Genomic DNA, 24,376 nt, shown 5'->3' with positions numbered 1-24,376 from the left:
CCCGGGGTGATGAGACCAAAGCGAGGACGTTCGCTACCACTTTATTGTGACAAAGGCTACAAGCCATGTTAAAGTGCATTATTAACCGTCAACAAACCACAGACACAAGCTGGGCATAGTGCAGATACGGCCGAGGTGGCAGAGGACGCTGAGTGGGGTCGGGGGAGCGAGGGGGACGGAGGTGACAGGGGACAAGCACCGCTCCAGACAGACCCAAACGCCTCCAGTCCCCGGGAGGGCATCACAGACAGCAGGGACGACAGACGGACGGACAGACAGCCTGTGGTTCCCCAAAGGAGGAGGATCCCTGGACAAACACTGGCCCCCAAAAAGGGGTGAGGGGCTCCTGCCCCCCCGGTGCCACAGCAGGGGGGCTGCGGGCAGCATACGTGGCTTCTAATGGACATCCCCATCTTTTCAGGTCACCCTGAGGGAAGAGCCCCCCATCCAAAAACATCCCTGCAAAGGGACCCCAGCCCTCTGTGGCCCCTCCAACCCCGGAGTGGAACACAGGGCCACTTGAGAATCATTAAAGTGCTTTTTTCTTTTTGCATGGGGTGCTAAGGCCAAACCTCCCCCTGCCAGGGAACATTTCCCCTTTATCCCCAGGGCCGGTGCCACAAGCCCCTCACGGGTCCCCGAGGAGCCGTCCCTGGGTCACCACAGTGACAGGTTCACTGGGCCCCGTCCAAACCTCCACACGGCAACACCCAACACCAACAACAGGTTCTATCGCTTTGCGGGGACCTTCCTGACGTCCCCAACACTTCCCACAAAGGGACTGTCCTGGCAGAGGAGGGTGGAAGAACCAGCTCTGGTACCGTGTGGTCAGGAAGCACCTGCCTGTCTCCTGCTCTGGGTGCAGCTCCAGATTCCCCCCCAAAAACTCCCTGGCAGAACCATCCACACACCAGCACAAAGGGCCGGGGAGCAGCTGGGGACAGGCACAAGTCACCCAGCCACCCCATGGCCACCAGAAAGGCTGGACGGGCTTCCCCAGGGCTCCTGCTGCCTCTGGATTCCTCTTGTGCTTTGCAGCAGCACCCGTCACATCTCTGAGCAGCTCAGCGCTGTCCCCTACCCAAAGTGACATTTTGCATAGTGCTGCTGTCCCCAGCCCCACCAGCGTGCCATGGCCGGGGGGTCTCTGTCCCCCAGCCAGCTGGGGCAGAAGGGAAACAGGACGGCAGTGACAGCAGCCTGGGGACCGCTGCGGCCACCTCTCTATGGCTTCCAACCCTGTCACTGTCCTTGTCAACATGACAAAACAAGCAGCAAGAGGTGGCACCTGAGGGCAGAGCCTGTCGCAGGGGACAGGGCTGGAGGGGAGCACCAGCCCCTCTGCCCCCCAGGTCTGTCTGCAGGCGATACCTCGTTCGTTCTTGTTCTTCCAGCCACCAGCAGAAGATGGAAAAACACCGAGAATTCACTTTTCTTCAAGCCCCAGCTGCCTCGGTCCATGGGCTCCCTGCAGAGCCGGGATCCGGAGCCCAGGGCTGGAAAAAGCTGCTGGCCCGGCAGCAGCCGCTCACGGTCCTGCCCCGAGCCCCTCTCTGGGCGTCTGGATGGAAAAGCAGCGCTCATGACACACACAGCAACGGGAAGAGCAGCAGTCATGTCAGCGGGAAGCAAACATGGCATCGCTTATAAGGTGCAGCAGCGAGGTGTGCTGGGCACAGCACAGCCTAGATGATATCAGTCTCCCTCTCTATGCCGACGTACTTCAGGGCATCTGCCTGGCTGTACCTACGAGATAAAGTCACAGCCGCTGTCACCACCTCCCGCTGTCCCCACAAATGCACGCACAAAAAGCGGGGTCACCCGAGCACTTCTCGGGGTACCTGTAATCAAAGAAGAGCTCCTCGCCCGCCTGGATGGCCCTCTTGGCGAAGATCCCGATCCGGTGGTCTCCGTTCACCATCACGACTGCAAACAGAGACGACGTGAGTGACGTGCAGCTCCAGCCCAGGGCGGATCTCACCGCGCTCCTGCCCTGCCTGGGAGCTGCTGGGCCCGGGGCACGGTCCAGCTCCAGCAGCCATCTGGGTCTGGATTTAGGGGTGATGAGAGGCCTGGAGCATCTTTCCAACAAGGAAAGGCTGAGAGAGCTGGGGCTGTTCAACTGGACAGGAGAAGCTGAGAGGGATCTGATCAATGTGACAAGTATCTCAGGATGGGTGTCAAGAGGATGGAGCTGAGCAGGACCCCAGAGAGGTCTGATGGGCAGGGATATCTCACCTTTGGCATAGCAATTGGGGTTCACTGAGTGATTGGCAAAGCGGATTTTATTTCCTTTGCGGGTGGCGTCGACAACAAAATCTATTAAAAGAGAGAGAGAAAACTGCAGTTAAAGGCAGACCTGCCGCTCGGCCGACCCTGCCCACCAGGACACCCAAATCTCCTCCACCCCTACAGCCCCAGTTACCATTGTTGAGGTTGAAGAGGAAGCTGGACATGTACTTGTCATAGACCTTCCCCCGCCGGTCGGCTTCATCCTGCGAGATGAGCTGGAGAGGGAGAAGGCAGGAAAGGCCTTGAGGTGCTGGAGCGAGTTGAGAGAAGGGAACGGAGCTGGTGAGGGGCTGGAGCACAAGTGTGATGGAGCAGCTGAGGGACCTGGGGGTTCAGCTGGAGAACAGGAGCTGAGGGGAGACCTTCTGATCTCTGAACTGCCTGAAAGGAGCTTGGAGCCAGGGGGGTCGGGCTCTGCTCCCCAGGAACAAGCGCCAGGAGCAGAGGAAACGGCCTCAAGTTGCGCCAGGGGAGGTTGAGGTTGGATGTGGGGAACAATTTCTTCCCCAAAGGGCTGTGGGGCATTGGAACAGGCTGCCCAGGGCAGTGCTGGAGTCACCAGCCCTGGAGGGCTGGACAGACGGACATGAGGTTCTCAGGACATGGGGCAGAGACAGGGGTGGGGGAATGGTTGGACTCGATGAGCTTGAGGGGCTTTTCCAACCAAAGGGTGAGCCCGTGGCCAAGCTGGGGACATCCCACTGTCCCCACTGGACCAGCAGCCATAGGATGCGCTGCCCCAAACACAGCGCCCGAGCACAGGGCGCAGCAGCACCGACCTCACCGCAGTACTCAGAGATGAACTCGTTCTTCTGCACAGACTCCTTGATGAACGTCCCCCAGCCGGCCACATCCGACGGTGCCAGCAACAAGTGCTGGAGTGAAAAGGAAACGCTTACAGTCAGCAGGACCAGCACCCCCGCCCAGATCATACCCCCTCTCCACCTCCTGCTGCGCACAGCAGGGTTAGGGCACCACCCCAGTGTCACCAATTTGCACCTTTCTCTCCATTTTGGTCATTTTTACATGCTGTCCTTTGCTGTGACCAGCAGAACTGAAGACTTAACCCTCCTCTGGAGTCACTTTTTAGGCTCCCGTGCTCCCCCCGTCCCTCACCTTTTTGAGCCCGCGCTGGATGCTGCAGTTCTTGCAGGACACCACCTTGCAGTCCCAGTGCTCCGAAGCGCCGCAGGTCAGGCAGAGGTCCGGGTCGCACTCCCGCACGGCGAGATAACACGGGCACTGCTTGGTGTTGCACTGGGTCTTGCAGCGGCAGCCGGGGAAGCGGTTCTGACCTGCAGCAACGCAGCCCGGGGGTTTGCACCGTGAGGATTTCTCCAGAGAACAGAGGGGCCGTGCAGCATCCCTGCCCCACAGAAGCTTCTACTGAGCCAGGTCCCACCTTGGCAGGCACAGAACTAAGGCTGTCCATGACCAAGGGATGCACGGGATGCTGATCTGGCTCTCAGGACTAATTATTCTATGATTCTATACTAAAGGAGGGGAGATTCAGGCTGGACATGAGGAAGGAATTGTTGCCCTGAGGGTGGTGAGAGCCTGGCCCAGGTTGGCCAGAGAGGTGGTAGATGAACCATCCCTGAGACATCCCAGGCCAGGCTGGACGGGGCTCTGAGCACCCTGAGCTGGTGAAGATGTCCCTGTCATGGCAGGGGGGGCACTGGATGCGCTTTGGAGGTCCCTTCAACCCAAGTAATTTTATGATTCTATTCTATGATTCTACAAATTACACGCAGTTTAAAAACAAACTGTTTGGATCATGCAAACGGAACAGATCAGCACAGAGCATCTCGGAGCCTGAACTGGCTCCCACCCCCCAGCCCCAGGTTTGCTCCTTACAGTCAGGGTTGCACTGGCAGAACTTCTCACAGAAATTCTGAGTCATGATGCAAGGGCAGGAGCTGTCACAAGGGTGCTCGGGGTGGTCGCAGGGCTGGTAGTTGTACACCTGGGTAGGCGAATTATCTAGAACAAGAGGAGAAATGCCCGGATTAAAAGCTGCACACTGCAGGAATGTCTAAAACCAGCACTATCAGGGCGCTGGAGCTGAGATGGTGCAAGATCCCCGTGTGCCTGCAGAGGGCTGGGAGCCCAGCAGCACCCAGACACAGAGCCCTGAGCAGCAACACACGGCAGATAAATTACGGCGGGGCTGCACGCCAAACCTCAGCCAAACGAGAGCGCGGGGATGGCAGCAATGCCCGCTCGCTGCGCGAGTCGGAGCCAGAGAGCTCAATCCCATGGGCAGGTGGCCACGCAAACCTCGCGTGATGCGGCCACGGCAAACGTTACCTTTCTTCAGCTGAATCTTCCTGCAGTGCGCAGCCCAGAGCCTGCAAGAGAAGCAGAACGGGGCTGAGGGGACGCACCCGCCACGGCTGCTCGGCACGGCCGGTCAGCGCGACAGCGGGACAGGCGGGAGATGCCAGCAGGACTGTCTGCAGCTTCATGCATTAATAACCACTCGCCGGGCAGAGAGAGAGCGGAGAAAGATGAGAATGAGGCAGCTACAGCATTAGTTATTTAAGGCGTATCATAGAATCACAGAATCATTGTGGCTGGAAGAGACCCTCAAGATCATGGAATCCAACTGTTCCCCCACCCTGTCCCTGCCCCATGTCCTGAGAACCTCATGTCTGCCTGTCCAACCCTCCAGGGCTGGTGACTCCAGCACTGCCCTGGGCAGCCTGTTCCAATGCCCCACAGCCCTTTGGGGAAGAAATTGGTCCCCACATCCAACCTCAACCTCCCCTGGCGCAACTTGAGGCCGTTTCCTCTGCTGCTGGCGCTTGTTCCTGGGGAGCAGAGCCCGACCCCCCTGGCTCCAAGCTCCTTTCAGGCAGTTCAGAGATCAGAAGGTCTCCCCTCAGCTCCTGTTCTCCAGCTGAACCCCCCAGGTCCCTCAGCCGCTCCATCACACTTGTGCTCCAGCCCCTCACCAGCTCCGTTCCCTTCTCCCCACTCGCTCCAGCAGCAAACGCCAGAGCCAGGTAACACTGCCTGCACGGGCACCAGCACACAAAAGCAGGTTATGATCAGGCTGCTGTTCAGATGCCAGAGCCCCGCAGCCAGGGTGGCAGCCCCAGGGTGACAGGCAGGGACCAGGGACCAGCACCCGCCCAGCACCAGCAGCCCCGCACAACAGCAGATGGGAGCCAGATGGGGATTACCAGGAATGCTTTGGCACAAAAAGCAGTGGATCTGGTTACATTTCAAGAACAAAAACAAGCTTGTCCAACACTTGCCTGTGCTTCCTTTTCTTCTTCTGGGATGGATTCATTAACTCGTTGGTTGGCAGTTTTGTTATAAGCGATTCTTTCACTGCAAACTGAAAGACCTACCAAAGAACAGAAGCAAAAAGGAAGAATTAACTTCTGTCTACTCAAGTTGTTTTTATCTAAAGCAGAGAGAGGGCACAAACAAGCACATGCAGCGGGGCTCCCGGTTCTTGCACCAGTTCTGCTCCTGGTTTTGCTGCCCATGGCTGATGCTGCTCATCTCACCTGGGAAACCAGCACATCCACCCAGCCAGAGCACCCAACATCACTCCAGGCAGCAGGAGGAAGATAAAGCACCGAGCATGCGGGGGGCTCACTCTGCAACAGCAGCTGTACAAACTAACAACCCTGAACTCCACAAAGCAACACGTTCCTCATGGCGGTTTGTGGCAGAGAAGGAAAAACAAGAAGCAAACAGCGGCCAAGCACCGCAACACCCATCCTCGCCCGGCACCCACCTGCTTGCAGGTCTTGGTGCCCAGCAGCCTGGCGATGGAGCAGAAGTTGTTGAAGTAGGTCCCGTGGAAGACGCGGAAGAGCGATTCCTCGGCTCCCGTCCACTCGACGGGCTCCTGCGGCGTCTCCACCGCGAAGAGCTGCGAGGAGGCCGGGCTCAGCTTCTGCTTGGTGGGGGTCTGGCAGCGGGAGTTGGCCTCTGGTGGGGAAACAGAGACGTCAGACCGAACGCTGCTCTGCGCCGCGCGGGGATGAGGTGTTGAGGGGTGTAATTTAGGGTTCTGCTTTAGGGGGAGGTTGAGCGCATCTCTGGGGACACGGGCGGGCATGGTGCTGGGCCTGATGTCTCTCGTGTTTAAGTCCAGCTCTAAACACCAGCTCTGTTTGCTGACTCTGAATCCCAGAGTGTCAGGGGTTGAAGGGCCCTGGCAAGCTCATCCAGTGCAATCCCCCCATGGAGCAGGAACACCCAGATGAGGTTACACAGGAAGGTGTCCAGGCGGGTTGGAATGTCTGCACAGAAGGAGACTCCACAACCCCCTGGGCAGCCTGGGCCTCAGCCTTTCCTCCCACGGGAGATGCTCCACTCCCTCCAGCATCCTGGTGGCTGCGCTGGACTCTCTCCAGCAGTTCCCTGTCCTGCTGGAACTGAGGGGCCACAACTGGACACAATATTCCAGATGCAGCCTCACTAGGGAAGCTCCACACTCCACACTCCACGTGCGGGATGCAGGGACAAGGCAGGGCCAGCCCCGGCTGCGAGGTGCCGCCTGCCCTGCGAGAAAAGAGGGGTGACCCTGGGCTCCAACCCTACCCGAGGAGCTCGAGGCCCACTCGTTGCCGGTGTCTCGGTCGCTGTCACCCTCCCTGGCCTCGGTGACGGTGGACGCCGGGGCGGTCGAGCAGGATGCTCCCACCACATGGTGCCTCCGGCGGCGCCGGCCCGAGCACTTGGACCTGGGGTTGTGCAGTGCAGCGAACTCCTTGGCTCCTTCCTGCGGGCAGAGCAGAGGACAAGGCCCGTGGTGGATGTATGGGACACAGAAAGGCTTTTCTACAGGCCTTGGGACAAGCCCTGCCCTGCTGCCACCAAGAGAAGGGGGAAAACCCACCTCGTGTGGTCAGCTCAAGTGCCGAGGCGCTGCCTGCGCCACACGTCCCCACTTTGCTTCTCTTGGAATTGCTGCCCAAAGAGGCTCCTTGTCCCTGTCCCTCCACTCCGCAGCCCCGTCTCCCACCCGTGCAGCGATGTTCTCCCACCCTCTGCTCCCCAGGACACCCCGTATCTCCAACACCCTCAAACGCACCCACCTCCCCACCGCCAGCTCTTCCCTCTGCAGCTCTCAGCCCACTCACACAGGCTATATTACTGAAAATATCACTTGTAAAATCGTTCAAGCCTTCCCCACACACGCCAGACTCCTTTCTCAGCGTTTTTAACCCAGGCTTCATTTTTCAAATGCTGCACTGAGCCCAGGGAAATCATTTCTCCCTGCAGTTTCCCATCTGCTAGCTACAAAATCAAACTTCGCTGCAGATTTGCTAAAAGACGCATCTGCCGTGGTCTGTAGTTGGATCTGTGCTCCCCACGAAGCCAAGGAGGCTGAGAACAGACTCTGAAAACTCCTCGAGGTTGGGAAGAGGACCCGCAGGGCTCTGCAGAGCAGGGCTGGCCAGGCCGCGTCTCTCCTGGTTTCAACAAGCAGCAACACGAGAGACGTACCAGCCAGAGGAAACAGTCTGCTCCGCAAGGATCCGGCTCGATCTTGGTCTCTCTATTCTTCCGTTTGTACACATTAGGAGTGGCGTGAAAAGCTGAAAAAATAATAGTTATCTTTACTATTAGCATCCTCTAAGGGTTTCCCCGATTGCTGCAAGAACAGGGACAGCAGAGCTCAGGGAAGGTGAGGGGGAGTCACCGCGATGCCCCAGCAGTGGGGACCCCCCGGCCACCCCTAATCCAACCCATTCTGGACACTCAGCAGCGCTGGGGGTAGGAGAGGCCATAGGAAAAAGAGATCTGCTTTCAGACTGAAACAATAAGACCACATGATCTTAACAGTTTATCTTTTAATAAATAATTCACTGGAAAAAAAAAAAAAAAGAGTCCTGTGACTTTCCAAAGAGGCCCTTAGACCTGGGAAACTACAGGTGGACCAGGACCCCAAAGGCTTTTGGGCGGACAAACCGCAGGAACGTGACTAAGATGAAAGCTGAAAGTTCCAGCGTAGCAACAAAACACGGGGGGGGCACGTCCAGACTTTTGGAAGTGAAACATTCATCCCTTTCCCCTGATGAGCTTCTGCAAAGCAAGGGTACCGTCTATTTGCGGCGGGATTTCTGGCCCACGCTGCCAGCAGGCTCAAAGGCGGCGCGCTGAGCAGCGGTGACAAAGAGGGGACGGCCACGCAGGTCGCTTTGCCATCCGTTTGAGGCCAAGAGCGGAGCCGTCTTTACAAAAAGGCACCTGGGCAACCTGTCAGCTCCTAGAAAGCTCCACCGCCAGGCTCCGGGGAGGCACAGACACTAAGCAAAGGTGTATGTATAGAGGTACGAAGCACCCAGGAAAGCAAACGAGGAGGAAAAGGGCTCTAGGGAAGTGTCCGGCCGAGACTGCACTTACGATGCAGGAAACAGTCGTATTTGAAGCAGCGGCGGCAGAAGAGGGTGTGGAAGGAGTGCAGGGACTGCTCCCGCTGCACCGACTTGGCGCACGGCCCGTCGATGTTGGGGGTGCACTGCGGCGGCAGCACGTTGGGGTCCGACACCTCCGTCAGCTCCCGGTACCTGTTCCGCAAAGAGAAACACTCACGGATGCGCCTATATTTGCTAATTCAAGGTGTTTTACACAACTCCATGATTATCCGGGCCAGTGGAGACTCCGGCCTAGACACCTTGAGGCTAAACTAAAGATTTTAACGCTCAAAAAATCACTCTGCTCATGGAGCCTGCAGCAAATTGAGCTCCACTTTCTGCTCAGTGCTGCTTTCTGAAATACATAAATACATCGAATCATTTCAGTTGGAAGAGACCCTTGGGATCATCGAGTCCAACCACAACCCAACTCTAGCACTAAACCATGTCCCTGAGAACCTCATCTAAACGCCTTTTAAATCCCTCCCTTTTAAATTCCACCACTTCCCTGGGCAGATTTCAGCTGTTGCTAACAAAGGTAATGGATAAGTTCAGTAGGGATCTCCTACCTTTCTTTCATATCCTCTGGGAAGCCGTATTCAGGAAACATCGACGAAATAGCAGTGAAGATCATGTCATTTGGAAACCGCTTCTTTGAACACTTCTTGTTACCTAGGAAGAAGAGATAATCCCTCGGTTAAGCTGGATGGGAACGTGTGTTTCCTCCTCCCACAGAGAGCAGTTCCAGCAGGCGTTCAGGGCTGGATTTTAAGAGGCTGAAAGTTAATCCCATGCACAACAAATAAACCTTTTGTCCTGCACCCAGGCTGAGGCATTTCCAGACACAGTATCGATGGAAGTACTAATCATTTCTTAAGGACCACTCCTATTTATTTTTACCAAGACAGGATTTGCAGACGATGCTTTTCTACATTTACAGCAGGTCCTGGTATCTGTGCTACCCGTATGGCTACAAAACACAGGCAAAGACAAAACTACCAGTCAGCAATCCCCGAGGTCACGCAGGACACGTGAAAATCCCACAAATCAAAGCCTCCTCGTGCAACAAGAGCTGCAGGTGCACAGGAGAGGGCAGAGGAACATGAAATCCCTCCCTGTTTTCCAAGGGTTGAGGAGATTCACCTCCCGCAGCAGGATCAGATCTACCTCCACACTTACCGACAGATGCTTTGCCAGACCGGCACTTTAAAACCCCCAGGAGCAGAGATCCCGCAGGCTCCTGGGGTAACAAACACCCCCCTGCTCTGCTAATCTTGCCGTGAAATCATTTTCCAGATGACTCATCTAAATTCAGCTTTACACCGATGATTTCTTATCTTGTCCACAGGGGACAATGAGAACAACTGATTTCCCTTCTGCCCGGCCAGAACTCGCCAAGCTCGTCAGTGCCCTTAGCCACGCGTTAATATAATAATAATTAGTATGATAATAAAGAGTGATGGCGGGAGAGCGCTGGGCAGCCCCTTGGGCACTGCAGGATGGAAACATGGCCAACAAATCCCTAATTTCTGTGACCAAACCCACCTTCCGCTGTGGTTCGCTTTCTCTTCCTTGTGACCGGCAGCTCCTCTTTCCCATCCTCCTGTTTACCCTCAGAATCGTTGTGTCCTTCCTCTTCCTCGTCCGAGTACTGATTGAGGGCGTTCACCAGCTCCAGGAACACGGCGTCGCTGATAAGGACTGACCCCGAAATCATTTCTGAAGCACAGAGATGTGAGCCAGCTGGGTTAAATCACAAACCCGCCGCACGGTACTTTTAGCAACTAGAACCTGCCTCGTTATTTTGTGGGGATAAAGGGGATTTTTTTGCCCTAAGAGCTCCCACAGTAAAGCTGGTTACTGCTGCCACCTTCTGATTTCTCAACTACTTTAACATGTTATTTGCAAAGGGACAGTGCTGACTGCTCCCAGGTTACCTTCCTCTCCGTGAACCTTCCCGTCATAGTTGTTAATAAGCTCTTCAATGAAAGTTTCGTCTTCTTCCTTCACCTCGTCTCCCATGTAAGGGATATTGCACAGCACGGTTTCATCCTCCACCTGAAAAAGAAACGGGATTTAACTCAGAAAAGCAGCAAGAAGAGGCTGTGTCTCCCAGCTGAACTTTCAGCTGTCTCATCACTGACGTTGCATCGTTATCCCATCCCGGCACCATAACTCCGACCCCCGAAAGCGCAATTTGCTTTAAAGAAGAAAAGCTGCGCCTCTGAAGCTCGAAGGAACTCGGAACACACACGTTGCCAAGAATAACAAACAGCCAAAAATCATCAGAGAGGTTGTGTTGGAGGAACTGCGAGAAGCAAACCGGTAACTCACAGCCAAAACTGAGGAGAACTCTCATATTAACCACAGAAACAAGGACATGGGACCTTCACCAAGCCAGCCACGCACCCCCAGCTTATTTAACCAATAATCTTAACGCCGCCGCCCCAAAATCCACATTTAAATCGCTCCCCGCACTTTTGCAATGGAGAAACTGGTCCTCGGTAGCATCCTTACAGTGAGACCAGCAGGATAATTCAGTTGCAAGGGGAAGGGCCTGCCTAAGAAATAAACCTCTCCATTTAAAAAGGAAGAAAAATCTTAAGAAAAAAATAAAAGGAAAAGATGTATTCACTCCTTGGATGGTGTGAAATAACGGTGGCCCTACCAGGGAGCCAGGTGTAAAGGAGAGACCAGCTGGGTAAGACAGCGCGGATACAAGGCTGGTTTATGGGATTCAATGATAAAAGCAATTAAAACAACACTATCTGTCACCTCCCAAGCAGATATCGCTTGAAACAAGGAGGCATAATCGCTCCACAAGCGCATAACAATTACACGCTGACCACACCAAGGCCACATACCATGAAATTCTGCTGAAGAGGGGACCAGGAGTACATGATGGGCACCAGCGCCACCGTGTTCAGGGTCCTCATGTACAGCGTCTGGCTCGGAAATCCCGGGAAAATGCTCTCAACGGTGCACTGGAATAGGAGGAAAGAGAAAGGCAGTGAGGAAAACGCTCTTCGGGACAAACAGTGGGGCCCTGGGGTCTCTTTTTCACAAGAAAAGCTTGTTTTCTTCTTTTTTTTTCCCCTATTTCTGCACCCCAGAAGATGCTGGCATAGGACAGCACACCCTACAACGATCCTGCAGCCTCGCAACTCCCTGCAAAGCCCCGGCTGGAGTCCGCCAGCTGCCGCCGCGTCCCTCGTGCTCTCCGCACCTGCTTTAGGAAGGGGTGTCCGCTGACCGGCTTCATCAGCTGCACCGGCTGCACTCGCAGCTTCTTCCAGTCCTCGTTCAGAATCTGAGTCTTTTCATGGACCTTCGCGAAGTTGGCCACAAACAGAGCCTGAAATGAGAGAAAGCGGCGCTCAAAACGTTAGGAAAACACGCTGAGGACACAAAAAACCCTCCTGAAAGCATATACGCACGGCAGGGCGCTTCAAATGGATGACGCTGGTGAGAAATAAAACTGATTAAACTCAGTGCTGGCACAAAACTGGGCTGAAAATCTACCCAGAACTCCAGATTCCAGACGACTGCTTCTAAAATCCCGAAACCCACCAGCACCAAGAGGGAAATACGTTAAAGAACAAGTGGAAACGAGTCCTCCCGCTGCAGTTATTGATGCCAGAGCTGGTTTTCTACCTACAGCAGACACAGAGCGCGGCTCGAGGCTCATAACGGAGCGTGAAGAGAAGTCGTATATCTTCCAACTCATCCAGCATGCAATTAAACTACAGCTCATCGATTCGCAGGACGAGCGCCCATCAGACAGCTTCTCAATCACCACAAGTAAAGAATTTAGACGATGCCCTTTCAGCTCGAGCTCCCACCGTTATCTCCGTACCTTGGCTCCCATGTTCGCCTGGAACCTCTTGAGCTGCCGGAGGCGCATGTATTCAGACTTGACTTTTCTTTTCCAGTATATAATGCACTTTGATGTTGGGGGAGTGGCAAGCTCCATTTTTCTATAAAAGTACGGAAAGAATAAACAGCAGAGAATGGAGAGCTTAAAGCTGTAAACAAGGGCTAATAGGGAAAAAAAAAAACCTGCGGATTTTAAATGCATCACAGGAAAAAATAACTGCGTAAAACCGTGCTAGAGCCGGTTATGGAGCGACCGCGGCTCGAAGCGCACGGGGAAGCCGGGGGGACCGTGGGAACCGGCGGCTCCTGCCCGCCCCGACCTCCCAAGCCCGGCGGGCAGAGCGGGGAACGGAACGCACCGCGGCCCCGGGCCCCGCTGCACCCCGAGAGGCCCCGGGAGGGGCTGCTGGGTTCCCGGCCCCCCGGCCACGCATCGTCACGGCCCCGGGGGTTCCCAACCGGCCCCCTCCGCACCGGGAGCCGCAGCTCGGCTGTGCCCGTGACCCGCACCGGAGCGGGCCGAGGCCGCTTAGAGACGGGGAACGGGTCCCCCCCCGCCCCGCGCGGCCGCTGCTCCCCAGGCCCCAGGGGGCACCGCGGGTGACCCAGGGACCCCCTCGGGTACCCCCGGCCGCTCCGCCACCGCCGCCCCCTCCCCGCACTCACTCCTCGGCCATCGCGCCGGGGGAGGCCGCGCGCCCCTTGCGCAACCGCGCCTGCGCCGCTGCGGGCCCGCCCCCCCGACACGCCCTTATTCTGCGGTCACGCCCCCACACTGCGGCCACGCCCCTGGACACGCCACTCATGCTGCCGTCACGCCCCCACGCTGTGGTCACGCCCCAGGACACGCCCTTATTCTAGGATCACACCCCCCGCGTTGAGGCCACGCCCCCACGCTTCGGTCGCGTCCCCGCTCCGGCGGCTCCGGCCGTTGTGCGCCCCCGGGCCGGGGCCGTGGAGCGCGGACGGCCGGGCCCGGCTTCCCGCAAGACGTGGGTCCCGTATCGCTGCGGGACGATGGGGGACCGGTCCCCGCGGTCGGGCGGGCCCCAGGCTTCCTGCGGCGGCGCCGGACAGGAAGCAGCTGTTGGCGGCGGCTTTCCTGCTGCGGGGGCCCCGGCGGCGGGGAGCGGGCGGTGCTGCGTGCTGCCCGGCGGGGGCCCAGTCCTTCCCCTCCAGCCCGGCGGCAGCTCCGGGATGGCGGTCCGGGGCGGGGGGCCCCGCGGGGGTGACCGCGGGGGACGAGCTGGTGCCCGCAGCCCCGCATCCCGTCCGAACCCGCAGCCGATGCCTTCGGAGCTTCGCTGAGTCAGGCGGGGCGGGAGCCCGGCGTCCCCCCGACCTTCCCGGGCATTGGCTCGGGAGCGGGCGGGCAGCACTGGGATGGGCCAGGGATCGGGATAAAGCCCCGGGCTCAGCCCCAGCCCGGCAGCAGCGGGCCCGGCGGCGGGAGGATGCTCCTCGGGGTGCGGCTCCTCGGCTGCCTGCTCCTTCCTCTGCTCCAGCGGGGTAAGGGCAGCCCGGACTCGCAGCCACCGGGGCCGCTGCTGTGTGTTGCAGCATGGGGGGTGTCTGCACGGAGACATCCAGGGGGTCAGGCAGAGGGGCTGGCTGGGCAGTGCGCCCCCACGGTGTCCCTGGCTCGTGTATCTCCCCTATCCCAACTCGTCTGTGCTCCAGCTCCCCTGGCTCCCCTTGGAGGGTGCTCTGGGCAGGGTCTGCCACATGTTTCCCTGCCTATGGGGTTGGTGAAACCGCTCTGCCCTGGTTGTAAAGGCCAAGGCAGAGCCAGGAGCATCCTGCTCTCCTTCCCTCTGCTTGGACGGTCACCTTGGGTGTGCTCAGGTTGGCCTGGGAGGACAAGGGGTGTCTGGTGCGCTGGCATCACCCCAGCTCGTGCTTCAAGCTGGCTGGATGCTGGGGCTGTCGCTGGCTGTGCAGCCCTGGCACCCTTTGTCTCCTTGCTGCAGGGCGTGGGGACACTGAGTACGGGGACCTCGAGGAGGAAGGTAAGACCCAGGTGCCATCGTCCCAGTGTAACTCTGGCCATGGCTGCCACACATTGTGCTCTGCTGCTGGTGGGGGTGTCTGCACCGCTGGGGGACAGGGACATGTCCTGGCACGGTCCTGCAGGTCCTGCCAGCACTGACAGCACTGTCTGTCCTTACAGGTCACTACTTGTACATGGATGAGGACGGTGAGTCCAGCTGCCATCCTGGCTGTCCTCCCTCTCCACTCACAGACCTCAGTGGGTCCCCTGTGGTCTGTGCTGGGGCTCACAAGAGCTCAGGTCCCACCTTGGCTGAGCCCATGAGGCCCCTGCAGCCCCAGCGTGGGATCCCCAGGGCCGTGTGTTGGACTCTCGCATGGCAAATGGGGCACCGGCCCATACTCGGCAGAGCTTGGAGTGTTCCACTGGGGTGATCACAAATAACCCACCCAAAACCAGGCTTGGGGGCAGAAGTAGGGGTAGGGTGGCATCCCAGAGCCTGGTGGGTGCTCTGCAGGACCACTGGAGGTGCTGGAGGGGCCAGCTCGCTGTCAGGACACCTACCAGGACTGGATCTCCCTCTACTGCTGGGCTCCCTTCCACGCCGCCCTCATGGCCACCCCCGAGGGCAGCCGCTGCCGCTGGGACAAGATCAGCAGGTGGGTCAGCATCACCCCCGGTGCTGCAGGACGTTTGCAGGGCCACCACAGTGGATGTGTCCCTGTCCCCATGCCGGCAGGCTGGCCTCACACCGCCCCCTCCACAGCACCTACAGCGAACTCTCCAGCTGCACCCAGCTGCTGGCCCAGCTGCTCTCCTGCCCCTGGCCCTGCGCTGTCCTCGACGCCTTCTTCCTGCAGGTCCATGCCGAATACTTCACCAACTGCACGGGGACCGGGACCCCCATGCGGAGCGGGGTGCCCCCCGGGATGGCTGTGGCTGTGGCTGTGGGGCTCAGCTGCCTCGTGCCCCTTGCAGCTGCACTCACGCTCAGCAGAGCCCGGAAAGGGGCTCAAACCCCAGCGGGCAGCTGCCTGGCCCCTGCCTGCCCCCCTGCCTGCGAGGGGCCGGCAACAGCCCTCCTGCCCCCCAGCCCTGGGAACTAACAGCAGGACAAGGGGGCAGAGGGTGACGGGGACAGGGCTGAGCACGGGCGGGGCTCTGGGTGTCCCTGGGTATGGAGTGGGTTCCGTGGCACAGGGGGAGGCTGGGCCTGGGGCTCTGGATGCCTGCATCTGCCCTGGGGTGGGGGGAACATTGGAAGAAGGGTGCTGGGTCCTGACCCTGTATGGGCTGAGCCCCTTCCTGCGCACCCCGGGGTGGGAGCAATGGGGATGCCAGGCTGGGGCGGGGGCAAGCGCAGGCTTTGGCTGGCAGCCACCATCCCGTCCCTGCCCATCCCGTCCCTGCCTGTCCCCTCTGGATGCCCCAGGACGGGGGGGCCACGCTGAGATCATTGGGTGTCTCCCTGGCAGAGGCTCCCACCGCCCGGCCGGAGGCTCCAGCGGCTCCAACAAAGAGCAGGACCAGGGGGGCTCCAACCCCGCGGCCCCCGGAGCGCCAGGGCCTGATGGCTTCCAGATGCAGCCGCTTGCCTTTGAAAGGTCCCGCGGTGCCCTGGAGTCGTGGCCCGGGGAGGGTCGGGCAGCTCTGCCAGGACATTTGCCGGGGAGCGCGACGCCCGGCGAGATCATCTTTCTGCAGCAGGGAGGGTCCCTCTGAGCTGAGCTTCATCAGGCTCTGATTGACGCCCGGGCTGTTAAAGGGGAAGCTTTGGCTTCGCGCTCCGCCCTGGGCCAAAGGTGCAATGAGCTCAGCCGGCCTCAGCTCGGTCCTCAGGGGGCTGGGGTCGTCCTCGGTGCGGGCTGACATGGGGGGGAACCGTGCCAGGAGCGGGGGCTCCGGCAGAGCCGAGCGGTGCGGGAGGAAGGCATCAAGGCTGAGGACCGGCAACACTGGCCAAGTCTCTGCCCTCTCCCCACCTCCCTGCCTGTGTCGGCCTCGCACCCGTGGGCAAGTCGTGCCACCACCACTGTCACCACCCTCCCCTCCCCAGCCCCAGCAGGGGCTGCCCCGATGATACCGGCCATGGGGCAGGTGCCCGGGTGAGCCAGAAGCCACCATGTCGGGGCTACGGGTCCCCCCGCCCCGCCTGCCCGGGGACATTACGCTTCCCCGTCCACTCCCCCCGGCTGCCGGGCTGCCTGCCCTCCACGCAGGAGACGAGGGATTTCACAACCCAGCCCAGACAGGATTAAAGAGAAATACACAAGTAAACAAATAGCGGCCTCGTAAAACTGGACGTGCTGCGCGGGGAGCGGAGCCTCTGGGCCGCCGGGTGAGGCGCGGGGTGCCGGGGCGCGGGAGCGATGCCCGCGGGGGCCGGCACCGCGCGGCCGCGGGGTCCCGCCGCGAGAGCCGCTTGAAAGCAGCGCTGAGCGAATCTCATTTTTCACACGTCTCCTGTAGTCAAACTGCCCCTGTCAGAGGAAAGGAGTTGCTTCCTGTTATTTCCATTGAAATACTTGTCCGGTCGTTAGCCGGCAGGATTTTGCAGGATGGCACCGTGCGCGCAGACGGGCTCCGGCCGGCTGTCCCGAGGGCTCCTGCTGCTCTGGGGTAAGTGCGTGACGGGTGGTCCCGGGTCCGCGGGAGGCTCAGCGCCTCTCACCACCCCACACACGGACGCCCTACGGTGCTGGGGGCCCGCGGCCAGGGTCTCGGCTCAGTCCGGCAAGTCGGTACAGGGCCAGCACTGAGGGTGACTGGGGTGGCCGTAGCCTACGTGTCCAGGGGCTGGTGACAACAGGCACTGCGCGGTGTCCCCCACCATCCTCACCCCTGATCTTTTTGTCAATGACGCATGAGAGCGGCTGGGGAGCTCTGGGTGGGACAGAGAGGGGTTGGACGGGGCTGACGGGGACCAGAACAGGGCCGGCTGGCCTTGCCACAGCCACCGTACCAGCCAGCAGCACCCCATGGCCAGTGCCAGAGATCGACGTGAGCGGCCCGGGCAGGGCCCACCAGGGTGGTTCACCACCTGGCTGGCACCGTGGGACCATGGCCGAGGGCAGCGGACGGTCGGGGTGTTTTCCTTGGGCTGTGGGGCTCTGGTGAGCAAGTGGCTGGTGGGACAGAAGGGACACATGCCCCACGGGGGCCGTGCGGGGCAGATGGTGGGTGGAGAGGCTCTCCGACAGTGCCGCCGTGGCCAGCGCTTCCTCTTCCTGCCCTAGCGCCGTCCAGCTGTGACACAGCTGCCCAGGGCGATGGGGCGGCCCCCAGCGCCGGCTCCCCATGGGTGGGGGGCAAAGCTCACCCCTGTGCTGTGACCCACAGCCCCAGACAGCCCCGTCCCCCGCTGACCCCGTCCCCTGCCCTCTGCAGCGCTCCTGGGGACCGGGCTCTGCCATGTGGGTGCCGAGGCGGAGGGCTTTGGCCAGGACGCCAGGACGAGCCCACCCGTGGCCGTGTTCAACTGGACAGCCCAGCTCGTGGGTGAGTGCAGGGCCGCAGGGTGACCCCCCTTTCTCCTTGGCACATGCTCTCTGGCTGTCCCCAAAACAGGCTGGTTGTGCCATGGAGCCTTCCCTGGTGCTGGTCACAGCGGAGGCACCGGCAGCAGCCTGTCCCGCCGTGCTCCCAGCATCGCACCGGGGCTGCCGTGGGGTCCAGCCCCGCACTGTGCCTGTGTCCCCCCGTGGGGCCGGGTGCCAGGTGTCACCTGCGAGCAGGGACAGGCTGTGGCAGGGGCGCAGTGCCCGTGCTCAGCGCCTTTCCCCTGCAGAGGAGACGTACACCAACATCACACAGAAGTGCTGGGAGTTCTTTGTCGACCTGATGAGGAACGTGACAGTGTCGGAGCTGTGCGAGTGGAAGGTCATCAGCAGGTACGGGGTGGGGGGATGGCTGGAGAGACACTTTGGTGGGGGTATTGCCTGTGGCTTCTCTGTCCTCACGGCCACACGAGTGGACCATTTCCCGAGAGAGAAGAGAGTGATTGATGGGGAGACCTTCTGATCTCTGAACTGCCTGAAAGGAGCTTGGAGCCAGGGGGGTCGGGCTCTGCTCCCCAGGAACAAGCGCCAGGAGCAGAGGAAACGGCCTCAAGTTGCACCAGGGGAGGTTGAGGTTGGATCTGGGAACAATTTCTTCCCCAAAGGGCTGTGGGGCATTGGAACAGGCTGCCCAGGGCAGTGCTGGAGTCACCAGCCCTGGAGGGCTGGACAGACAGACATGAGGTTCTCAGGACATGGGGCAGTGCCAGGGGTGGGTTAATAGTTGGACTCAATGAGCTTGAGGGGCTTTTCCAACCAAAATGATTCTATGTGGGCAGAGCCCCCAGGCTGTGCTTATGGGTCACCAGCTCCTGGTTCCAGGGACCCAGGGCCACCTTCCCCTCTGGCAGCTCCAGCTGGTGCGGGCAGTGGGTGCAGGACAAGCTGCTGGGTGCTGCTTGGTGCCACCCGGCGGGTCAGTGTCTCTGGTGTCTTCCGCCGTGTCCCCACATGTCCCCGTCCCCTCCCAGCACCCCGCTGCTCTCTCCCCAGGCCCTACAGCCTGCTGCAGGCCTGCCTGGAGGACTGGGCTGACCACCTGCACTACGGCTACCCCAACGCGCTGGCCGAGCAGTACATCTTCCGCAGCCACCGCCGCTACTTCCACAACTGCACCCTGCAGCACCAGGTCTTTGACCCCCCCCAGGACGTGCTGCTGCCCATGATCATCGCCCCCATCTGCCTCATCCCCTTCCTGGTCACCCTGGTCATCTGGCGCAGCAAGGACGGCAAAGCCCAGGCTTAGTGCTGCAGCGTGGGGTGGCTGATTGCCCGCTGTCCCGCCTGCGATGGGAAAAAATGGGCAGAAAACGGGCAAAAAACGGGCAGTGGCAGCTCTACACCCGGGAGCTGCCCCACGGTTCTGCCCCAGGGCTGCGGGGCCACCGGCTGCTTGAGCAGCTCCGCAGGCCCCGGGAATTGAGGTGCCCCGGGGAGGGGGTCCCGGGGTTACCGGCACATACTGGTTCCCGCTGTGCCGCCGGCGGTGCTTCCCGCGCCCCTCCCGGCTCAACCGCCGGCCCCGGGGCTGCGGATTAAACGCTTATTCCCCCATGCTTGGTGCTGGTTCTTCCACCGCCCGTTCCTGCCGCCAGCGCCGCCCCGGCACGGCCTCGGGGCGGCAGCGGGGCAGCGCTGGGCGCGGCCGGAGCCCCCGCACGCCTCCCGGTGGCACCGGGGACCGGCAACCGGCAACCGGGCAGGGGCTGGGCCGCGGGGCGGGGCGCCTCGGGGCGGGGCTTCGTGGGGGCGGGATGGGGCTCCAAGAGGGCGTGGCTTTCACATGGGCGGGGCGGTGTGGGGCGGGGCTGCGTAGGAAGGCGTGGCCTCGCAGTAGGGTGGGGTTCGGCGGGGCGTGGCTTGGCGAGGGGGCTGGGCCTCGTAGGGGCGGGGCTGCGTATGGAGGCGTGTCCTCGCGGGAGGGCGGGGCTCGGCGGGGCGGGCCGGAAGCGGCGCGGAAGGCGGCGGCGGTTCCGGCTGTTCCGGTGGCGGCGATGAGCTTCGCGTGGCCCTGGCAGTACAACTTCCCGCCCTTCTTCACGTGAGAGCGGGACCGGGACGGGACCGGGGGTGCGGGGATGGGACCGGGGGGAGAGCGGGGCCGGGCTGGGTGTACCGGGAGCCCCGGTGACCGAGCGGAGCCCCCGCAGGCTGCAGCCCAACGGCGAGACGCGGCAGAAACAGCTCTCGGCCTGGTGCGCGCTGGCCCTCGCCTACAGCCAGCGGCAGCGCCTGCCCGCCATGACGGTGCGGGAGGCCCAGGACAGCCCGCTGTTCACCAACCACCGCCTGCAGCGTATCCTTCGGGGGCCGCCGTCCCCCCAGGGCCCCGCCGTCCCCCCAGGGCCCCGCCGTCCCCCCAGGGCCCCGCCGTCCCCCCTCAGCCCCGCTGTCCCCTCAGCCCCGCTGTCCCCCCTCAGCCCCGCTGTCCCCCCTCAGCCCCGCCGTCCCCCCTCAGCCCCGCCGTCCCCCCAGGGCCCCGCCGTCCCCCCAGGGCCCCGCCGTCCCCCCAGGGCCCCGCCGTCCCCCTCAGCCCCGCTGTCCCCCTCAGCCCCGCTGTCCCCTCAGCCCCGCCGTCCCCGCTCCTGTCACCCAGGGCCCTCCCTCTCCGCCCTCAATGGGTCAGAAGCTCCTTAACCCCTGCCCAGGGAAGCTCCCGTTGGAGTCCGTCCAGGTGGTGCTGGAGGAGCTGCGCAAAAACGGTGGGTGCTGCCTGCCTGTCTGTCCGTCCATCCATCTGTCTGTCAGTCTGCCTGTCTGTCTGTCCATCTGTCTGTCTGTCTGACCCATAGCTGCCAGGCAGGCTCCATCCCACCACCTGGGGTTCACCCAACCCACAAACCTCCCTGCCCACAGATTCTCGGGGTCACCTGCACCCGAGAGCCAAACTGCAGCGTTTCGGGGGCAGGAGAGGCTGTGGGAGGGGGTGTGGGGCTCAAATATAGATGAAATTCTGTACACCTAGAGAGATATTTAGGAAAGGGGTGCTGGACACTGAACAGGCTCCCAGGGAGCTGTCACAGCCCCAACCTGACAGTGTTCAAGAAGAGACTGGAACATCCTCAGACACACGGGGTGACCTGTGGGGCGTCCTGTGCAGGGACAGCGGTTGGACTCCATGAACCTGTGGGTCCAACTTGGCACCTTCTGTGATTCTAATTTGGCACAAGCCGAGCGCCTGGAGCTGCCCGTGGGTGTAATGTCTGGCCCATGTCATAAAATCTGCAGGTTTGATTGTTACTGTAAACTTGTGCTTTGGCTAAACACCTTTTCCCTGTTGGTTTCAGGAAACCTGGAGTGGTTAGATAAGAACAAAACCAGTTTTCTGATCATGTGGAGAAGACCAGAAGAATGGGGGAAGCTCATCTATCAGTGGGTGAGAACGTAGGAGCTGTCTCGCCCCGCAGACCAGGCTCTGTGTCGGGAGAACGGGTGGTACCGGCTGCCGTTTGTGAAAAAGGCCGCTGGAATGTTTCTCTCTTGCTTCCTCGCTGCTTTCACGTGCCCTCCTCCATTTCTCTCTGTTGCAGAGACGTTAGTCGCTGTGTAAGGTGCAGTTTGAGCAGCGGATGCACAATCACGGCTCCCACTGCTTCTTATTCCATAGTGAGGACAGAGCAGTGTTGCTGCGTTGTTTTTGTGCAGCATAAATCCTTATTGCGAAACACACCGACAGAAAGAGCAGAAGGGCGCGGAAAGGAACCTTTTAAGTTTCTTTATGTGTCATTTCTTGACTCTCCAGTGCCCCACAGTGTTTCCAGGCTGTTTTTGCTCATTGAGTGCTGCCCACATTGCAGCTTGCACTGAGAAGTGCGAGAGATCGCGTTGAGGACGTCAGGTCCCACGATGAGACTTGCTACATTGATTTTTGCGTTTCCAGGTGTCGAAGAACGGCTTGACCAACTCCGTATTCACGCTGTACGAACTGGCCAGCGGAGATGACACACAGAATGAAGGTAACGTCACACGTTACGATCCAGAGCGGCTTTTCAGAGCACACTTGAGTGCGTAAACAGTTGATTGTCAGTTTATAGCCTTGTTGATTAAATACTTCAAAATTGCTTATTCCGGCTCGCACCGACCACCACTGGCAAATTCCGCTCTGAATCTTTTTTACCACTTTGCGTCTCCCTTTGTTATCACTGTTTATGTTTTAAACCGCCCCATGCTCTTTATCTGCTGTTTTGTTTTGATGCCTTTGAGGCTGCTGTGACTCATTCCCTTCTGTCTTGTTGACCTTCAGGCTTTGTTCCTGATGCACCAAGGTGGCGATGAGCCCGTCGGTGTAGCCGTGACTCCAGATTTGCCGTAGTGTTACGGTGCTGGAGTCTGGAAGGTGCTTTCGGGGCCCTCCGCTCCACTGCCACCAATCCCTGATTTATCAGCCTCTTTGTTTCCTGATGCGATTATCACCTCTGTCCTTCCCTAGAGTTCCACGGCTTAGACGAGGCGATGCTGCTCCGCGCCCTGCAAGCCTTGCAGCAAGAGCACAAGGCTGAAATTATCACGCTGGACGATGGCCGAGGTGTCAAGTTCTTCTGACGGGAGCCCCTCTGCTCCTCCCCGGCTGCTGACGTGGGTTTCGCCGGGAAGGTTCGCTCTCCTGGCCCCGTTTCAAGCCCTGACGGCGAGCAGCTGCGTACTGGGGATTTCTTGGGGGCAAGGAGAATCCGCGAAGCCTTCCAAAGACGTGACTTCGTAGAAGTATTCGGAGATCCTCTGTCTTTTCTCCCTGGTGATTGTGTTTGAGAGGCTAAAGCTGCTCTTGGTAGTTCTGAGCGGGGACCACCCAGAAGTGGAAGAATGGGACTGCTGCTGTTGCTGGTCCCCGCTCCTGGGAAGGCCACGGAGCGGCTGGTCCAGCTTTGGCCTCCAAGGGCATCTCCTTCCCTCCTGCCAGCCCTGGGTTGGGCTCTGCCGCCCCGGCTGCGCTGCCAATGGGCTGGAAACAAGCGCAAGGATCTCACCGTCACTGCTGCGCTGGAGAAGACTGATCTGTGCAGCGGGGGGCGGAGGCCAAGGAGCTAATTCGAAGTAATTAAAATGAGATGTATTTATAGAGCAGCCTGGGTGGTTTCTTTCCCTCTATCTCTGTTTTTCCATCAGAAACGAGACAGAGCAGCGAACCAGCTTCTTGCCCTTCAGCTGCGTTTCCTGACTGCGCTGGGTGCACGCAGCAGCGTGCTGGGAGGGGCTGGCCCTGCCGAGCCCCCGCCCCCGTGGGCAGCGCGCAGCACAGGTGCTTTTAATCCGCACACCGGAGCTGTGGACTGTGTGTTCCCTTTGCTGCCTGTCTTCAGGGCAACATTCATTTTCCACGTGCTAATGGAAGCTAATGGGTTTGTTGCAGAGGTGGGGAAACTGTACAGCAGCGGCTGGTGGAGGGTATGACTGAGTTTTGAGATTCTCAGTGCTGATAACAGAGCACCTGGTTTGTCAGAACCATGGCACAGGTACAGCAGAGAGATGGTGACTCCAGCACTGCCCTGGGCAGCCTGTTCAATGCCCCACAGCCCTTTGGGGAAGAAATTGTTCCCAGATCCAACCTCAACCTCCCCTGGCGCAACTTGAGGCCGTTTCCTCTGCTCCTGGCGCTTGTTCCTGGGGAGCAGAGCCCGACCCCCCTGGCTCCAAGCTCCTTTCAGGCAGTTCAGAGATCAGAAGGTCTCCCCTCAGCTCCTGTTCTCCAGCTGAACCCCCCAGGTCCCTCAGCCGCTCCATCACACTTGTGCTCCAGCCCCTCACCAGCTCCGTTCCCTTCTCTCCACTCGCTCCAGCACCTCAAGGGTTTTCTTGGCACGAGGGGCCCAAAACTGCCCCCAGGATTCGCAGTTTAGTCTCCCCAGTGCCCAGCACAGGGGGATGATCGCTGCCCACACTATTTCTGATATAAAAACCGTTCCGAAGCGACTCTACCTGCTCCTACTGCCCAGGGTCTAGTATGAACACGCTTGTGCCTGAAATCGTCCTTTATTGCCAAAAACTTGGCTCTGTGCAGTGTGTTTGGTGCAGACGGGAGCCCGGCAGGGGCAGCGTGCGCCCCTGCAACCAGCGTGGGCTCCGCACACCCCAGTGCTCGCCGGTTGGACGGGTCCTCCCCGTGTTTGCAGCCAGGAAAGTCTCTGTAGGAATCCTCTGCTACCAGTGTCTGCCCTGGGCTTGTTACCATGCCCAAGATCTGCCTTTTCCCCCCTCTTCCTGCTCCCCGCATTGACTTTTCCCCTCTCCGCTTGCTTCTCATACCCCGTTTTATCCCCTTTTTCGTCCCCTCTGGC

The 24,376-nt window shown here is 59.9% G+C and overlaps 4 protein-coding genes across 7 annotated transcripts; 3 read left to right on the top strand and 1 right to left on the bottom strand.

Moving 5' to 3' along the window:
- Positions 1-25: 25 nt before the first annotated feature.
- On the bottom strand, positions 26-13,362 carry EZH1 (enhancer of zeste 1 polycomb repressive complex 2 subunit). 2 transcript variants are annotated; one of them, XR_010467685.1, is made up of 20 exons: positions 13,221-13,362; positions 12,535-12,655; positions 11,905-12,033; positions 11,543-11,662; positions 10,616-10,736; positions 10,224-10,397; positions 9,248-9,350; positions 8,668-8,831; positions 7,768-7,859; positions 6,859-7,039; positions 6,047-6,243; positions 5,556-5,647; positions 4,603-4,643; positions 4,150-4,275; positions 3,409-3,587; positions 3,072-3,167; positions 2,426-2,542; positions 2,239-2,319; positions 1,842-1,926; positions 26-1,746 (listed from the first exon to the last, which is right to left on the bottom strand). XR_010467685.1 is itself a non-coding variant. In XM_065039232.1 (20 exons), the coding sequence occupies exons 1-20, from the start codon at positions 13,358-13,360 to the stop codon at positions 1,686-1,688; spliced, it is 2,385 nt and encodes a 794-aa protein (XP_064895304.1). In that variant the 5' UTR covers positions 13,361-13,362; the 3' UTR covers positions 26-1,685. The 2 variants fall into 2 exon arrangements, 1 of the variants encoding a protein (XP_064895304.1); XM_065039232.1 differs by having other exon boundaries at positions 2,426-2,507.
- Positions 13,363-13,452: 90 nt separating this feature from the next.
- LOC135576083 (receptor activity-modifying protein 1-like) lies at positions 13,453-16,825 on the top strand. Of its 3 annotated transcripts, XM_065039431.1 has the most exons (6): positions 13,453-14,063; positions 14,525-14,563; positions 14,725-14,751; positions 15,062-15,203; positions 15,311-15,404; positions 16,020-16,825. In XM_065039431.1, exons 1-6 carry the CDS (start codon positions 14,009-14,011, stop codon positions 16,113-16,115), a joined length of 453 nt encoding a protein of 150 aa, XP_064895503.1. In that variant the 5' UTR covers positions 13,453-14,008; the 3' UTR covers positions 16,116-16,825. The 3 variants fall into 3 exon arrangements, with proteins under 3 accessions (XP_064895503.1, XP_064895501.1, XP_064895502.1); XM_065039429.1 differs by having other exon boundaries at positions 15,311-16,825; XM_065039430.1 differs by lacking the exon at positions 14,525-14,563 and having other exon boundaries at positions 15,311-16,825.
- On the top strand, positions 16,747-19,655 carry RAMP2 (receptor activity modifying protein 2). Its single transcript, XM_065039433.1, has 5 exons — positions 16,747-16,882; positions 17,014-17,163; positions 17,932-18,042; positions 18,332-18,434; positions 19,095-19,655. The coding sequence occupies exons 2-5, from the start codon at positions 17,103-17,105 to the stop codon at positions 19,345-19,347; spliced, it is 528 nt and encodes a 175-aa protein (XP_064895505.1). The 5' UTR covers positions 16,747-16,882; positions 17,014-17,102; the 3' UTR covers positions 19,348-19,655.
- Positions 19,656-19,989: 334 nt separating this feature from the next.
- On the top strand, positions 19,990-23,165 carry VPS25 (vacuolar protein sorting 25 homolog). The gene is made up of 6 exons (XM_065039404.1): positions 19,990-20,142; positions 20,252-20,397; positions 20,750-20,803; positions 21,389-21,477; positions 21,982-22,057; positions 22,531-23,165. Exons 1-6 carry the CDS (start codon positions 20,096-20,098, stop codon positions 22,641-22,643), a joined length of 525 nt encoding a protein of 174 aa, XP_064895476.1. The 5' UTR covers positions 19,990-20,095; the 3' UTR covers positions 22,644-23,165.
- Positions 23,166-24,376: the final 1,211 nt, after the last annotated feature.

This window comes from Columba livia, chromosome 23 (genome assembly GCF_036013475.1).
Source record: "Columba livia isolate bColLiv1 breed racing homer chromosome 23, bColLiv1.pat.W.v2, whole genome shotgun sequence".
In the NCBI taxonomy this organism is placed as follows: Eukaryota; Metazoa; Chordata; class Aves; order Columbiformes; family Columbidae; genus Columba; species Columba livia.
The sequence above is the reverse complement of the archived record's forward strand: the minus strand, read 5'-3'. Positions and strand labels throughout refer to the sequence as shown.